Source organism: Nannospalax galili, unplaced genomic scaffold, assembly GCF_000622305.1.
Source record: "Nannospalax galili isolate Female #2095 unplaced genomic scaffold, S.galili_v1.0 scaffold449, whole genome shotgun sequence".
NCBI lineage: Eukaryota > Metazoa > Chordata > Mammalia > Rodentia > Spalacidae > Nannospalax > Nannospalax galili.
Window position 1 is genome coordinate 1,010,048 of NW_008360312.1, and position 18,811 is coordinate 1,028,858.

The window sequence follows — 18,811 nt, forward strand, 5'->3', positions numbered from 1 at the left end:
AGTTGGGAAGCTAACTCCACCTCTGCAGCACTGGGCATACAAGCGAGTGCCACTATACCTGGATTTTTATGCCAGTTCTAGCGAACTTATTCAGATCCTTGTGTTCATCTCCCATGCCCTCTCATGCACTATTTAAAGCAAAAATATAAATAATTTGTAACACACACACATATATATCTATATAATTTAGTTTAAAAATTGATACTGAGAATTTTTGTTTAATGTTATGTCTTTTTCTAAGTTCAGAGGTAGATTTTTTTTCTAATTATGTTACAGCACAGCAGGATTAATTTATTGCATAAACTGTACAGATATGAGAATTTCTTTTGTCATGTGTTCCAGCACAGCAATTACATAAAATTTGACTTTGAGGGCTGCTCTTGAAGAGTTCTATTTAGTTCCTCCTTTTTCTCCCTGCCTGTTCCCTTTCTGCTGTTACCAGAGAGCAGGACAGAGAACAAAGTCACATATTTTATTGTACACATTATGAATTTCTCAAGAATAAAGAAAAGAGTAAAGCACCTATGAAAGAAAGGATTGGCAGAAATACATTCACAAAGGTTGGCATGTGACATAGAACACTCACAGAAAAATCACGAGCTACGCAGATGCCTTCTATGTCTGAATCCACAGGGTGGGGGGCAGTTGCTTCTGCCTCTTCCCCAGCTCCTCCTCTTTTGGTGGACTTTCTTCCTAAACTGTCTGTTTCTGTCATTATCCTCATATTCTTGCCCAGTTTCTTCTTCCTGGGCACGAATACCACCAGACATCGGCTTCTGCCTGTAACGCCACTTCAAGGAAAGGGGCAGAATTCAGGAAACTTTTGTTTTCCTATGACAGTATGTCAAGATGGTGTTCCTTATCATTTTGAAAATGCTAATTCTAATAATTTTAAAAATAGAAATTATGTTACTTGTGCAGTAATTGCTTCACCTGTAATATAGCACAGACATCTATCAGTAATTTACCTGATTGCTAAAATGCTTAGCAATCCAAACAACTGCCAGTAGGAGCCAGCTTTACCCTGGACTCTGTAACTCATATGCTAATAAAAACAAATTATAGCATTCTTTTGTTAATGTACCATTTTTGCATGTCAGGCACAGAAATACAGGTCTTTCCACCCCATCATAAAGAAGCATTGCAAAATATTCTTTCCTTGGTCAATGGGCTACCTTTTTCTAACTCGGCAGGCTTAATACTACATAACTGATAGACTGGAGGAACTTCTGACTTATTGAGATATTAGAAGCAAACTTATTTTTACCTCATGAGTAAGTCACCTATTTTTCTTTCTACATCATAATCTTGCAGGGAAAATCAGTTGTAATTTGGGGGGAAAGGACTAAAGTTGTGTGAATGTGCTACATTCCTTTCCTGTAATGTGCTTAATAGTACGAGAAGTGCTCTGACATCTAATTGTGGCTGGAAGTGCTCACACAGATTTACGAGTAGAACGTCTTAGGCATTGAGGCTCTCCAGATGTCCTAAACATATTTGGAGCCACATTCAGAAAGTTCAGACAAACATACAAGAAACCAAGGACAAGGAAGAGTACTGAATGAGAAAGAAAAGAGGAGAAGAATAGAAATTCAACGGGATATTCAATTATCCTGCTGAATCAAATTTGTGTTATCTATGTCTGGCCAAATTATTTACAAAATATCTTAGTGCAAGAGAAAATAGGCTAGAAAATAACTTTGTTCAAATACTGTTTTCTTTCCTGAAGACACATATAAACTATTGCTATAAGAGAAGTAACTTGTACATTTTCTGCTTTTGCTTTTATGCTTCATTTTTTAAGACTCATTTTTGTTTAATTATGTGTATGTGTGTGCATATGTGTGTGTGTGTGTGTATGTGTATGTGTATTTGGGCTGTATGTACATGTAAATTCTGTGTTCATGGAGGTCAGGAAGGTTTCAGATGCCCTGGAGTTGTAAGCCACCCATTATGATTACTGGTAACTGAACCCAGGTCTTCTTAAGAACAGAACATGTCCTTGACCACTGACTCATGACTCTGCTCCCCCCAACTTTTAATTTTTTTAATTAAGTTTTTGTGTATTTCATGCAGAACGTCTCAGTCAATCTTAATCATCTTTATATCCCCTTCCCCACTGACACCAGCCTCGCCCCCTCACTAGAACTCATACACTCTGTCATTTGTGTTAAGGCCTGTTGTGTTAAGTTACTGTCCCCAGATATTCCTCAGAGCAAGTTCATTTACTGAGGTCTAGTCAGCTTATCTAGAGTCCCTTGCTTGAGGAAGATCAGCTCTTCCTCACCCAGCAGTAATCAGTTGCCAATATTTCTTCAGTTAAGATTGGGGTCTGCTGTCTACTTCCCTAGTTCTATGCTGGGCTTTTGTCTGCTTGAGTTTATATGGGTCTTCTGCATGCTGACACAATTGCTGTAGGCTCATATGAGCAGGGTCCCAGGAGCTTGTAGGACTCTATTTCCATACGGTCATGCACTTCCTCCCTGCCTCTTACAATCTTTCTGCCCCCTCTTCTGCGATGGTCCCTGAGCCCTGGGTGGATGAAGTTTAGTACAGGAATCCTGTCCAAGGACTAGCATTCTGCAGACCTTTGGTCTCGACACTTGGCTGTTTGTGACCTTTTGTGTTCCTGACCCTCTGCTGCATGAGGGAGCTTCATTAATGAGAACTGAGATATTGTTTAGTGTCTGCTTGACCCTTATTCTATGTTCTGTGAGTCTTAGTTGTAGAGGTTGCATTGCAGATGTGCCACTTAGACTTGGCAAATTCACAGACAATGTCTATGTGTGACCAATTGTGGTACTCTGTGATCATCTCTGTCTGGTGCAAAAGAAGCTTCTTTGATGAGTGGTGACTCAAATATATTTCTGTAATATAAGGATACATATTTTGCACATAGCAATGCTCTTAACCACTGAGCTATGGATCTGGGCCTTTTAATCTAATCTTTCAAAAGTTTGTCTAAAACTTGTAGCTTGCATTTCTGTAATTTTTTTAGCTGGATGTAGGTGTCAGACTTTGTATTGAAATGAGGAACTCTTTAGTTTTTTTTATAGTTAATGTCATTACTGAACAAAAACAAAAAACCTGGGGTCTATTGTTCAAATGGGTTTTTATTTCTGTTTTCATTTTAAAAATGAGTCAATATTTGTGGAAATAATTTACATTATCAGTATCCTAAGGTTCCCTAAGGTTTCAGTATCCTAAGGTTCCCTAAGGCTGGGGACTGTTTGCTCAGTCCTGTGACTGTGCCTTCATCATGTTCTGGTTTCTTGGCATCGTACAGCAATGGAGAATGAGGAAGTGGCCTGTGAATGACTTAAACTTTTGTACTCTTTTCTTTGCCCTCCCTAGCTCCCATGCTCCGTTTTCACCAAAGATATTAGCTGGTATCTATCAACCTTGATAATACTTCTGAAATTCCTTCCTTTATATTTATTGCAATATATCTTAAAAGTGTTAATAATTTTAATGGTAAAAGATAATGCATTCCTCAACTCTCACCAGTAAAGCTTCATTATACATCAGAGTGTGATGCACACAAAAGGCCACAACTGGCCAAATTTTAAAGACTAAGAGACTGCAGAGTGTAGGATAGGACTCCTACATGGAACCTCATCCAACCGTATCTCAGGGACTGTTGTGGAAGAGGGGGCATAAAGATTGTAAGAAGCAGGGCTGGTTCATGAACACAGAGAAGCAGTGGCTTCCAGGCAACTAAAAGCTTGCATATATGAACTTGTGACAATGAGCACAGGACCCATGTTAACTCAGTTAAACAAGGGCCCAAATGAGGAGGAGAGAAATAGGTGGTAGGCCAGCACTAGACTGAGAAATATTGGAGACTGATTGCTGCTGGATGAGGGAGAGCATGACTTACACATGATCACTAGATGGGCTGACTAGACTCCAGCGGACACATTTACATTTAAGGACATTTGGGTAGAAATTCCTGAATGAATATTACTTAACATGTATGGTGGAATATGTGAGGTCTGGTGGGGGAATGGGGGAGACATGCATGGGAGAGGGGTCTAAATTTGATTAAGAACTGTTGTATGAAATTACAAAAGCTCAATTAAAAAAAAAAAAAAAGACTGTCTGCATGCAGCTCCTAATTCCATTAAGTTGATAGCTACATGGAGGAAGCAAACCATAGAGAGATTCTGGAGTGATGTGAGTGTGGCCATGTAACTTTCTTATTAGTCTTTATTGTCTATTTTTTTAAATTATGTTTCTCTAAAGAAAGCATGTACCATGGAAATAAGCCATTTGCTGTGATAAAAAGAGTAAAAAATTAAGCAAGAAATTTGGCTCATTTTTTTCTGTTCCAGCTCCCCTCTTAACAACTTTTCATACCATCTAACATCATTTTTCCCATTAAAATATATACAATAAAATTAAAAAGACAAAAAACAATCACCAACTCCTCTTCCAGAAGATAATTAAAAATTCCTGATCAGCATACTGATGAACATAGCAGGGAGCTTTGTGGTCATTTTATTTTACCCAGTGAAGAGAAACAACTGCTTGAAATCTGTTCTGACAAAGTAGTTATTACTTTAAAATTTGTTTTATTTCCATTTCTTGTTTGAGAAAGTATACGATAACTAGATCAAAGATTAGCTCAAAAATATATAAAAGGGGCTCAAAAATGAATCCATAGAGCTGCGTTTCTTTAACTCCTTGGGCATGTGCTTACATGTTTTTGTTTTCCTTGGTCTTACAGTTGGGGTTTTATTTTTCATTTTAATTGACAAATGTTTTATGCAAACATCTTTACCTGTTGCTTCAATGGTTTGTAAGCAGTCCTAATATCTATATAAATTCCATTAGATTGAAATATGGTTTTGGAGCATTATTGTGAATTAAATTTACTGTTTATAGTTTCTGGTTTTATAGATTTTTTTGAATAGGTAGTGATAAATATTATGTTGGTAGGCAAGTACATATGATTATATAATTTGATTCCACAAATAATTTTGGAATTTCTCAACAAACAATTCCTGATTCAAAAGATTTAATATGCATGTGATAAAGTTCCATTGCTAAAGTTCTTCTATAAAGGAATAAGAGCTTGATTTAACTAGAATTTTAAAGATTTTCAGTGTATCCTGTTCTTATGAAAATTATTTAGAAAGAAAGGAAATTTAAAGGAATGAAATTAAACTAATAATACCCTGTGAGCCACTAAGACCAGTATACTTATTGTCCTGAAACTACTAAGGAGAGGTGGTGTGTCTGGACTTAGAAAATAGAGTAAGTTCCATTGTTGAGCCCTGGGGAATATTAGGACCTAGTTGGGATGCTTTAAGAAAATTATTTACAGAATGAACAAGAGGACACTTAAGAGGCAAATACTATAGACAGGAACAGTTTTAGGGATACAGGTGGCATACCCCTTTATATGAACCCAGATATGCTTCAGGTTTCAGACTGTATGCATCTTTAGAACATCTGAAAACAAAGGAAGATATCGCAGTAATAGAACCAATGAAACATGAAATTCTGTGGTTTCATATATGCCTAGACAAAGGTAATTTTATAAACTATTTTAAATAATTTTATACATGAGACAAAGTTTTATGGTGTGGAATATTCCACTTGTGGCTTCATGTTGATGTTAAGTGTTAGATTTTGGAGGATTTTAAATTTTTTTCTTAAATTATTTTGTTTACTTTTATTTTGTGAGTGTTTTACTTGCATGTATCTAAATACACCACGAGTGTGAAATGCAAACAGAGGCCAGAAGAGGGTATTGAATCCCCTGGAACTGGAGTTAAAGGCAGTTGTTAGTCAAGATGTGGGTGTTCAGAATGACAGTCAGGTGCTCTAGAAGAGGAGCCAGGGCAGTTACCTGCTGAGTCATCTCTCCAGCCCCTAGAATTTGGAGTATTTTGAATTTTGTTTATTCCAGGCAAGGATGCTCAACCTATAGTCATTGAAGCATAAGGTTACTTCTTATCTGGGATTAAATCGGTCAAGAATTTTCAAGGAGAGGAGTCTCTACAAAGTTCTTTAAATGTCAGGAAGATACCACTATAGATGCTAACTTCTAGGTCTGTCCCAAGTCTGCCCCAAGACTTTGTCCCCAGATTTACACATAAGAAGAGACATTTCATCCTGTCAGTTTTCAAGGATAGAAGTGAACATTCTGTTTTGAAAATTTCCAAGAATAAAGTTTTTATCCCAGGCTCTTTTTGCTCTAAAGTAGTGTGTTTTCTTTATTTAAAAATCACTCTACAGAGTCCAAGATTGGATGTCCATTTCAATACATATGCTGGGCCTGCCTTCTTTCCTGAGACCTGGAGAAGGCTAAGTCTTCAACTTCTTTTTTACACTCACTGCTATTCTGCTAATAGTATTGGCTCCCAACATTTGAAAGGAATTATTTTTCCCCTTAATGTTATTTTAGGTGAAGGTTTTCTTGACTCTGAATGTGCTGGATAGCTTTAGTGTCAACTTGACACACCTGGGTTGAGGGAGCCTCAATTGGGGAATTGCCTCTATTGGACTGGCCTGTGGCCATGTCTAAGAGGCATCTTCTTAATGAGTGATGTGGGAGGGCCCAGCACTGTGGGTGGTGCCACCCCCGGGCAGGTGGGCCTGTGTTGCATTAGAAAGCTGGCTGAGCAGGGGCCAGAGGAGCAAGTCAGTAAGCAGCGTTCCTTCAGGGCCTGTACTCCAGCTCCTGCTTCCAGGTTCCTGCCCTGAGTTCCTACCTTGGGCTCCCTGATGAACTACAACCTGGGAGATGTAAGCTTAATAAACCCTTTCCTCCCCAAGTTGGTAGTGGCCAGAGTGTTTTGTCACAGCAATGGAGAAACAAACTAGGACACTGAATAAGAAAGTTTGTAAGAGTTTAAAACTCTTTAGGAAATTTACCTGTTCTAAACATAAGGGGAAAAATCATTATATTTAAAACATAAGACTAACAATGGCAAGATTTCCTTTTCTTTTGAATATGGCATTCTTTTTAAAGTAAGTTTTTAGCAATGAGAATGAATGGCTAATTTGCTAAGGTAAAGACAACATTCCTAGAAGGAATGACATAACTCTCACTGTACCCTTATATGACATTATACTAGTAATTTAATTACAAGGAAAACTTGAATTAAACTCTTACACACAATGTTGAGAACTTGGTAAAGCTTCCATCCCAGCGATAGTAAATTGTGTATTAACTTTTCTCAGTTGTAGATGATGCAGCTTGCTGAAAAACATTCTTGAAACATGAAGCAAGAAGAGTAACACTTCAGTGTAGACAAACTCTATATACTTCTATCCCTCAAAGTGGCCTCATTCTGCTTTTGCACCAAAAATTGGACAGACCATAGTGTGTAAGAAGAAATAAATGTTTTCATCTTAAATTGCTCTCTGCAACAGAAATGTTGAGTTGTAAGCACCTCTTTTTTGGGTGCTTTGTTGGATCCAATGGAGTATCTCTAACAGTCTTAGTCATTCTTCTGATTCCGTGTTGCTTGACTATGGATTTTCGAGCACCCCCACTTATCCCAAATGTGCCTTTCCTCTGGGCCTGGAATGCCCCAACTGAATCTTGTCCTGGAAAGTTTAATGTGCCACTAGATCTGAGTCCGTTCTCTTTAGTAGGAAGCCCCCGAAAAAGTGCCACAGGGCAACCTGTCACAATATTTTATGCTGATCGACTTGGCTTCTATCCTCACATAGATGAGTCACAAATAAATGTGCATGGAGGGATCCCTCAGCTGGGGGCTTTGCAAGAGCATTTGGAAAAAGCTAGGACTGACATCATGCATTACATGCCAATAGACAATGTGGGCTTGGCTATCATTGACTGGGAAGATTGGAGACCCACCTGGTTAAGAAACTGGAAGCCTAAGGATATTTACAGGAATAAGTCAATTGAGTTGGTCCAGCAAGAAAATATCCAACTTAATTCCACAGAAGTCATCAAGAGAGCCGAACAACAATTTGAAAAGGCAGGAAGAAGTTTCATGGAAGAGACATTAAAATTAGGGAAATCACTTCGGCCAAATCACTTATGGGGATATTATCTTTTCCCTGATTGTTATAACAATAAATTTCAAGAGCATAATTTTAATGGAAACTGCCCTGATATAGAAAAGAAAAGAAATGACAATCTGTACTGGATATGGGAGGAAAGCACAGCCCTTTACCCATCCATCTATTTGAGGAGTGAATTGGAGTCATCCCCAAATGCAGCACTCTATGTCAGAAACCGTGTACAGGAAGCTATTAGGGTATCTAAAGTAAGGAATCCTCAGAATCCAGTTCCAATTTATGTATATACTCGCATTGTTTTTAGTGATTTAACTTTCAAATACCTTCTTCAGGTAAGTACACCAAAGCACATTCAGTGCAATTTAATGCTTTAAATTTATTTATTTACTTTTTATGAATATGGGTGTTTTGCCTTCATGTGTATAAGTACACCACTTGTCATACAATATCTAAAAAGGCTCAAAGAGAACACCATATCCCCTAGAACTGGAGTTACAAATGGTTGGGAGCAGCCATGTGGGCTCTGGGAACTGAACATGAATCCTCTACAAAAGTAGCTAATGTTCTTAACTACTGAGCCATCTCTCCATCCCATGTAATTTGATGTTTGAAAAGAGTGTATAATTTAGTTTTTTATATTGCACATGACAAAAGTTCTATGTTTCAAAGAACATTTTTTAAATTAAGAAGTTTTTGGTGTGTTAGTATATGTGCGCTTGTTCATGTGTTCATGCAGGTAGAGGTCAGATGTCAACTTCAGGTGTCATTCATTAGAAGCTGTCTACCTTGTTTTTTGAAGCCGTGTCTTTCTGTGTGATCTGGGAATTTGTCATTAGGTTAGGTTACCTGGACAGTGATCCCCAACAATGTGTCTTTCTCTACCTCCTCCACACTGGGCTTATAAGCTTGAACCACCATGCCCAGTTAATTTTTTTCTTTCTTTTTTCTCTGTAGCAAATTCTAAAATTGGACTTATACATGAGTACATGGCACGATTTCTACCCCTCTTTTCTCACCTTCAAATCTTCCTGTGTCTTCCCCACAACTGCCCTCTCTCAAATTCATGACCTGTTCTACTACATTCATTTTTGATTTCACACACGCGCACACACACACACACACACACACACACACTCTTGATTTCAGTTAGTGTTGCTCTTTTCTGCATGCATTTAAGGGTTGACCACTTAGGATTGGAGTCTCATTCCTGAAAAAGATGAACAGAACAACAAATCTGGTTCTCCCTCATTCAGCAGCCATTGACTGCTTGTAGCTCTTCTAGGGGTGGGGACTATGAAATTGTCCTCCATTCATGTTAGCATGTGGACTTATGATTTTTTTAGGTCATGTGCAGGCAGCGTTCAGGTGAGAGTCCATGGGAGCAACATCCCTGCCCTGATCAGAAGAAACTCTCACCCAGCAGTTGTCCATCTTCATGCTCTTACAATCTTTCTATCTCTTTGGAATGCTCTCTGGGTCTTAGATGTAGGGGTCGTGTTGCAGATGTCCCATTGGGACTAGGCACCCCATGATCATTTATTCTCTCCACTTTGACCAGTTGTGGCCCTCTATAGTAGCCTGTCTGCTGGAAAAAAAAAGAGAAAACTTCTTTGATGAAGTCTGAGAGCTGCATTTCCTATGAGTATATGATGCGTGCATAGAGGGTAGTTGGAAACTGCATGACTTTGGTAAAATGGTAGAAGTAGGTTCTCTTCTAGGGCTGATGACTTCTCCAGTCATGGGTTCTTGGCTAGGTTTTCAGTACTGGGCACAAGTTCCTACTAGTGAGCAGGTTTTAGGTCCAATTGGGCAGCTGGTGGTTTGTCCCCAAGATACAAAGGCATAAATTCTGGGGATAGGTCTCAGATCTTCATGCTTACATTTCAACCACTTTACCAACAGATCCATCTCCCCATCTCAACATTTTTAATCTTTAATGTAATCATATGACCTGCTAGAAACCATGGAGAATTATATACAGTGTAGATAACACATTAAATCTGTTTCTTATTTCTTCCTTAATGGATCTGATATTAAAGCAATAATAGTCTCTGTTTCTAAGTAATAAGGAAATGCTTGGGTAAAAGATATTAAAAGTGTAGAAATATTTATTATTGCTGGATCAACATGCTTAGCTTTGGTGTTATTATCCTGTGTGAACACTTTCACTTTGCTCCTATGAACTAAATCTATCACATTTTCCAGGATGACCTTGTGAATACAATTGGTGAAACTGTTGCTCTGGGTGCCTCTGGAATCGTAATATGGGGAACTCTTGGTTTAGCACGAGGTATGGTAAGTGAATTGATAGGAAATAGATGAAAATATTTCTATTGTTTATGCTTTTGAGGGTTGTTTTGGTGTTAAATAAGAAGATAAGCATAATGCTTGGCACATACTAAATATTTGTTGAGTCAAGATATCTCTCATTTTTTGTTGTGAGGTAGGAAGTCTTATACCTGCTTTCTAGTGAGGAATCCAGTATCAGTGAGACTAATGGAAATTCTCTAGGTAATATGGTTTATAAGAAGCAAAATCAAGATCATTTCATTTCAGTGTCATGATATTTGGTGTCAGGCAACAGGTCTCTATGTCAATTGCTTAATTCTCCATAGCAGGTCTTCATCCCCCATGTCTTTAATCCTCTGACTTCAAAGGAGAGTAAAAATGTATACTTCTAAATTGGAGGGGAAAGCTTTACTTCTTTGTTGGATGTGGGGCCACTAAGACAGTCAGATGAAGTTCCTGATCTGGAAAAGTATTCTGTCCTAGTATCTTCAGAGAATAAAGTTTATATCCTAAGACCAGGAGAGGCCTCTTGAGAGTATCAGATCTGTCACTTTAGATGGAATATCAGTAGTCCCATTTCATTTCAGAATGTTCAGTAGAGATACACTTGTGAGATGCTCTGTCAAGGAAGCCTCAGCTTCCCACACTTTGTACATTTATATTGCCTTTAACTTCATTTTGAATAAAAAGGAAACAACAGAAAACATAAGTTCAGGTAAAGTTATGTTTCTTGGTAAATTTGTATCTCAGAAAATTATCTTGAAGTTGGAATGTTCCTAGATATATTACCAAATTTTACTATTTGTTTTTCCTAAAACTGTAAACTCCTTTATCAAGGATATGTTTAATTCTCTGATGGAACCATAGGATAAATTCTGCATAACTCCTTAAAAAAATGAAAGAACTGCCAGCCATGGTGATATATGCCTTTAATCCCAGTACTGTGGAGGCAGAGGCAAGGGGGGCTCTGTGACAGTAAAGCCAGCATGGTCAATTTAGCAAGCTCTAACCCAACCAGCTGGGGCTACGGAGAGATCTTGTCTCAAAACAAAACAAAAGCACAAAATCTGGGCCTGGAAAGATGGCTCAGTGTGTAAAAGCTCCTGCCACCCTAGAATTCAAAGTGGAAGGAGAGAGCTGACTGCTGAACATTGTCCTCTGCCACACATGTGCTCTGGCATGTATGTGCCTGTGCCCCTCCCCACATCTCACACATATGCATGCATTCACACACACACAGACAGACACACACAGACACACACACACACACACACACACACAAAAAAAAAAACCCAGCAAAATGAGAACTGGTAACTTCATCCACAATGAGTAGGTTGAGGTGGTTTCATACTATATACCACCATATTTGCTTTTGACGTTATTTTAATCTGAGATGCTCATTGTTTTCCAGTGTCTCCCAAATCATCTTCAGTATGTTTTATCCACACATATCCCTTCAACTTTGATATCACTATTTCCTATTTACGGCACTGTCTGTCCTGGGATTGTCCCGTATAGACTTCCTATACAATTCTACTGCTTTTCCCAATTCGTGATCAGTTTTAGTATTACTATTGTTTCCTTCCCCCCTTTATGTCTTTGATAATGAATAAGCTTGTGGATCACTCCCCTTGATTCACTGTGACCTTGAGAAACTTGTGATTGCAGATTTTTTTGTGTTTTGTTGGTTTGGCGTAGCTGCTAGAACTGAACCAAAACAAATATCAACCAGCCATTTCCTTTACCTATAATTTACAAGATCCAGGGGTGTGATGAAGCAAGCTCTATCAGTCTTACCTTAAGAGACTTGATTATTTAATATGCAGAAATTTTGTGAACTCATTGTTAAATCCAGCCATTATTAAAAATTAAATTATAGAAATACATAACAAAATTAGCTACTAAAAACAAAGATAATCAATGCTCAAAATGTAGCAGCCGTTTCACTCCATGTTCACGTTCTGTGCTTGAGTTTGTGCATGTCTGCTGTGTCTGTATGGGTGGGTAGTCTCTACAATGGTTGGTGCCCACATTACACTCCAATACTGGGCAATGGTGGTATCCTCAGTTCTCAGCTCTCATTCAGTGCCATTGGATTGGTAACTTGTGGTTGACCACTGTATGAATATTCATACTATATCTCTTATTTAGCCAGTTTAAATATTTCCATACACTACATTGTAAGATGATTCTCAAGTCATCTCATTTCTGTAGTCTGCGTTTTGCCTAACCTTTGTGTGTACAAAAGTCGTGTGAACTTGGTGTAAATTCTCATATATCCTTGGTACTGAGAATACAGCATTGAAAACAGAATTCGTGCACACTTGAAACTGAAAAGTATTTAGAGAAAACAATAAAATAGTTGATACGGCAAGAAAGTGCTTTAAGGCCGTTAATATAGACATGTTAGTCCTCAAGGAAAGTATTTAAGAAGGTTTCTGTCCCAAAGAACTATCTGAACAGTAAGGTAAAGGAATCAATCATGTTAAAAAATTCAAGAAAAAGTCCGGGCATGTTGGCACACACCTTTAATCCCAGCACTTGGGAGGCAGAAGCAGGCAGATCTCTGTGAGTTCAAGGCCAGCCTGAACTCACATAGTAAGTTCCAGGACGGCTGGGGCTACAGGGAGACCTTGTCTCAAAAAGACCGAAAAAAAAAAAAAAAAATTCAAGAAAAGCATTCCAAACAAAGGGAACAGTAGTGCCTTGTAAAATGAACCCACCATACTACTGAAACAACTCCTGTGAACAAGATGCATGGATATGGGATGGGTGCACCAGGTCAGAATGTATGCAAGCCAAGAGAAAAGGCTGAGTTTTATTCTAAAATCATGTAAACCTGTTGGAGAGCTAGGAAGACAGTGATTGACTTGTTTCATATTACTTCCTTCAAAGTTACAACAAACAGTAGTTTAAGTAACAGAAATTATTATTTTATACTTCTGTATCCAAAGTCCATCACAGGTCTCGAGGGGCCACATTCACTTGTCCACCTGCTGGGTTTATTTTATGGTGAGATCATTCACTGCTCATTTGGGTTGCTGGCAGATTCAGTTCCTTGTTTTAACAATAACGTCTCTGTCTGAGTGGCTGTTGACTAAAGGCCATTTCTATTTTCCAGCTTCTATCTTCTAGCCTTCTTCAGCTCCTAGCCCTCTGCTTCTTTCTTTGAAATGAACAGTTGTACAGTTGTGGTTTATTTTGATTTTTGTAAGACAGGATCTCCTGTAGGCTGTACACAGCAGTCTCTAACTCACTGTGTAGCTGACGATGATGTCAAACCTTGATCCTCTTGGTTCTTCTTTCCAAGTCTTTGGATTAGAGAACTGTACCAGCACACCTATCTGCAACGGTAGTGCAAATACCTCTTGAACTTTGACTCTTACTTCCCTTTTACTTTAATAGCTGGAAAAGTTTTCATGCTTTCGAGGCTTTATATAATTCATTCAAACCCTATCAGATGACCTGAGGTAATCTCCCTTTCTGAAAATGTATGTTCTCAATTGATCTATAGTCTCTTCCATTGTAAACCATGGATTCCAGGGATGGGAGGGCAGTTATCTCTGTCATTATTATGCCAACAACAGAATCTATCTCTATAAGGAAAGTAGCACAATGTAGACTCAAGTCAGAGCTTCCTGGATTCCTTTCCTTTCTTGCTAACATACCACCACTATTTCATTTGATCTGGCTAAGGGCTAACACAGTAAGCTCCCTCCCTGGAACTATTGATCATTAATGAGCATTATTGTATTCAATCTGTTTTAAAAGGCATTGTCCACATTTAAGAATATTCTCTTACTAGAAACTCTGGAGATCCCCAATTTGGGTGCCATGTGCTATCAGGTGTTTAGGTCTGATCAATTCAGTTTGACCTGAAGCTTGGCAGAGGACACTAGATATGTTATATTCTTGTGGCTTGTCTAGGCTACTGTGTGTGCTCCCTCCCCCATGACCGGTAGTCAATGACGGGTAAGATCTTCTGGGAGAAAGTCAACCTAAGACAGGGCGTAGCTGCTTGAAGCTGCGTGCCGATGACAGGTAAGGCTTTGCTCTTGCAGAAGGCAACCTAAGACAGGCACAGTCCTTCCATCCTGGATGTGGCATATTCTGTGGTTATATTAAATAAGAAAGGGGGAAATGTTGGGAGCTATTACTATTATGGGCACAGCCATTGCTGCATTAGGCTGTGGCAGCTTGCCTTGACTTAAGCATTGGAGAAAGAATGCTTCCACTTTGGGAGTTTCTCTGCTCTCTGCTTCTGTGGTCAGAGTTGACAGGCTATGCTTCCCTGATTAATTGGCAGTCCTGGAAACATAACCAAAGAGTTCTCTGTCAGTTTATAGGCACCAGAGTTTCTCAGCACCCTTAGCTTGGTCTATATAGAAATAATGAATTCTAGTAGTTGCTAAGAGTAATCACAAACAGTATACCTTATATCTAAGATATTATGCAGCTGAATCTTGGATTCTGTAAACATTGGGTGAGTTTCGGTTGGTGAAGTAATGTATTCTTATGTATCCTTGATTATTCCTTGGTTACTTTCTGTTTAGTGATGTATCCTTGGTTATTCCTTGGTTACTCCAGATCTGATTATATAGCTTGGTTCACAATAAACATGCACTGGCATATAGACCTCTGCATCTGCTGTGTCTTGATTTCTATCTGTTGGGGTCCCCAAGCCCTTCAGGCTTGGACTGTGGCCACTGTACCATGACAATCAGGAAAATTGGGATTCCCTTTTTGGATTCTTGATCTCATTAATAAAATAATTTTAAAACAGTCTCAGAAGAAAGCTTCAGGACAATTTTATTAGACTATAAGAAACAACCAAAAATAGGCCAAAGCAATCTGTAAATCTTAGAGTGAAAGACATGCTTAGTTTTAGGCAGCCACATTGGCAGACAAGCAGCCACATGGTAAAATATAGGGTTGTTGGGGCTGGAGAGATGGCTTAGTGGTTAAGAACACTGGCTGTTCTTGCAGAAGACCGGGGTTCGAATCTGAGCACCCACATGGCTGCTAACAACTGTCTGTAACTCTAGTTCTAGGGGATCTGACAGCCTCTTCTGTCCTCTGCGGGCATTGCAGGATACAAGTGCACTTACCTACATGCAGACAATACATGGATACATATAAAATAAAAATAATAAAAAATAGGGTTGTGGGGGTGCTTTAGAAGAAGAGTGAGGAAGCCCAAAGTGATAAGGAAAGCATACTTAAGAATAAGATAGTAAAAAGGAAAATAAAATGTTATGCTTTCTTGAGTTAAAACTGAGAAAAGTAAACAGGCATGCAATGCTACCTCACAGAAGTTCTGCAATCTGTTGCACCAAAGCAGAAATTTCTGAGAAGGAAAAACTACAGTGTCTCAAAGGATAGTTATTCCTCCCATCTTGTTAGTATGACAGCCTTCCTGAGTTATGGACTCTTGGCCAGGGGATTGATAGACCCAGCTGTATTAACTCCTAAGGAAAAAGACAACAATATGTAATCTAACCTTTGGAGAAGATCAGAATGTCCTTTTCTCCACTCAAGACCAGAGGTAGATTCCACTATGGAGTGGTACATCTTCACGGCCTTGAAGGCTCCTGTAACACTCCTCCGTCAAGGTTAGGGATGCTAAAAATCATTTAGAAGAAGGACTGACATTTGGAATTGATATAACCTGTTAATGCTATGAAAATCCAGAGATCTAGTTCCAAAATTGTTCACCATAATGGATTAGCATCATGACCAGAGTTTCAGTAACACCCTCACCTCTAGTTTCCAAGTAGAGTGTTTGTTCATAACAAGGAACTAAGAACAGAAACTCTTCTTCCGGAAAAACATTCTTGAAAATTCTGATTTTGGTGTCCCTGCCCAAAGCAGCCTAACCTATTTCTACCTCCCATCTGCCTCAATACCAGTGTTAAAATGAATCATTTCAGCTGCTCATACTTCATTTATAAAATTTGTCAAAGGACTATCATGCATACAAAATTTGATGGTGTAACATTTAATTTAAAAACATACAGTTGAATCTATTTAGTTATTTTAAGCAATCAGTTTGGGAAGTCTTTTTGATGCTGTATGAACTTGTCTGACATTTGTTTGTTATTCATTGAGGGATGATTGAAGAGGCTGTGAGCCCCAAATTCAGCACTTATCTTTTTATCTTCACACCAGTCCTATGTGGCAAGCTCTAAAATCATCCTTATAAATGATAAAACTGGAGCATAACTAAAATAATTAATTTGACCTGGGGTTATCCCAATAGGAAACTAAAACCTAGAAAGCTTGAGATATCTCAGATTTGCACAGATGGTCATTAATGAAGTCGGGTCTCCAATCCTGATTGGAGTAAGTAAACTTCAAAGCCCACATTATAAAGTTGTAATATTCTATCCCATTGATGAATTTAAGAATTGTTAAGGAAGATCAAAGCTAGGATAAGTTAAGCCTCAACTAAGCAATTATTCAGTGCTATAAAATGGCATATGACACTTAAAAATGTGACAAAAAGCTGGTTAAATTATCTTGCATGTTAAAGTGAAAAAAGAATATGCCTAACTTTTGGTGTGTCTGGTCTGTTTTTAAGAGTTGCTTTTTGCAGTATACTAATTCACATCAGAATTTATACTCTGATATTCTGACTATGTTATAACTTTACAGAAAAATTGCCTGGAGCTACATGATTACTTGGAAAATACTCTGAATCCTTACATCATCAACGTCACCCTAGCAGCCAAAATGTGTAGCCAAACACTTTGCCAAGATCAAGGCATGTGTTCAAGGAAAGAGTGGAATTCAGATGAATATCTTCACTTGAATTCAAGGAATTTTGAGATTCAATTTGTGAAAACTGGGAAGTATGAAATAAGTGGTAATCCCACCTTCTATGATCTGGATTACTTTTCCAAAAACTTTCGTTGTAGCTGTTACGCCAACTTGAATTGTAGGGAGAGACTTGAAATGGAAAAGGTGAGATCAGTTAGTGTGTGTGCTGTTGAAGACGTTTGCATAAATTCCTTTGTAATTGCAGAAACTGAACCCGGTGTTCTACCTGTCAACTGGGAAAAGCCTCATTTTAATAATAGAAGTCAGTCAGTTATCACATCATCTGCCACAGTGTCTCCATCTGTTCCCAGGAAAGACTTCAGTGGGTCTCTCTTTGTTCTATCTATTCACAGCATTGGAAATATTTTACCTAGGTTTTTGACCACTCAGAACTGAAATACTGGACATCATCTTTGGAAAATAATTCTATATAAATAATCCGGATTCTACTTTGACTTCAAAGGCAAAATGTATATTCCTCTATCAAAGACTGATTGCAAGGCTGTCATACTTAGAGGATTAGTTTTCTTCTGAGAAGAATGAAGACTAAATAAAGTTAACTTATTATAAATGAATGTCTTTATTAGTAGTTTGTCATTGGTTTAAAAAGTCAAGAAAATATTAGGCTGGGTGTCTTTTAAAGTGGAATTTCCCAAATGCACTAATCCTCTATAATTATGGATTGGTTTCTATTTCATCTTTAAAAATATTTACATGGAAAAGTAAACTTTAAAAATAATACTAATATTGAATATGATTTAACATATTCTCAGAATTCATATTTGTTGAAGCATTCCAACTTCCTTTGTATTCTTGATTGTCGAGTTGTGTAACTCAAAAGGCTTATTTTACCTAAGTACTCTCTTGATCACTCATCTGCTTCCTGTAGCATTTATTGAGTGCTTATCTCTCCGGACTTTGTAGTCAGTATCACCAAATCCAAGTAAAGCAACACACTTCTTTCCATCAGTGAGGATGGTGTACATTTAATAAAGATAGCAGGGATAAATGTTCAAAATGATATCACAGTGTGGTTTCAATGCTATGTTTTTTAGTACTTAAATCCCTGATAGTAGTAAATCTAACTGAAAGGCTATTTGTAGAAAATTCTTTATAAATGTCTTTACCTAGCAAATAGTGGTTCCCTTTGAACTTGATAAACATCACAATTTTTTATGAATTATGAATCTTGAGCTCAGGGTTAGTATTCCAGGACTCTAGAGCATGCCTCTTAGTATTCTCTGCTAAGAGTATATGGACTCATGTTTCACTTATAAAACCTCCAAGGTTTTTAAAACAGAATTATTATGCACAATATGCTGACAATTTGATGAAATTAGTATTTCATTTTACAGAGAGTTGTTAAGAATTTGAAAGTGGGGGCTGGAGAGATGGCTCAGTAGTTAAGAACAGTGGCTGCTCTTGCAGAGGACCCAGGTTCAATTCCCAACACCCACATGGTGGCTAACTACCATCCATATCTCCAGTTTCAGGGGATCCGATGCCCTCTTCTGACCTCCATGGGCATTGCATGATATACATGTGGGCAAAACACTCATACACATAAAATAAAAATAATAAATAAAATATTTTAAAAGAATAATTAGAAAGTGAAACCTCATCAATAAAACTGACAACAGCCTGGCGATTTCCTTTGCTTAAAAGGGAGAGAAGGAGCGACTGTGCAGGGGAATGGTGA

The 18,811-nt window shown here is 38.1% G+C and overlaps 1 protein-coding gene across 1 annotated transcript; it reads left to right on the forward strand.

The window, feature by feature from the left end:
- The first annotated feature begins 7,388 nt into the window (after positions 1–7,388).
- Positions 7,389–17,494, forward strand: LOC103727095 (hyaluronidase-5-like). Its single transcript, XM_008824889.2, is given in 4 exon segments — positions 7,389–8,336; positions 10,210–10,299; positions 16,948–17,310; positions 17,312–17,494. Coding segments are annotated over 4 exon segments (1,584 nt in total).
- Positions 17,495–18,811: the final 1,317 nt, after the last annotated feature.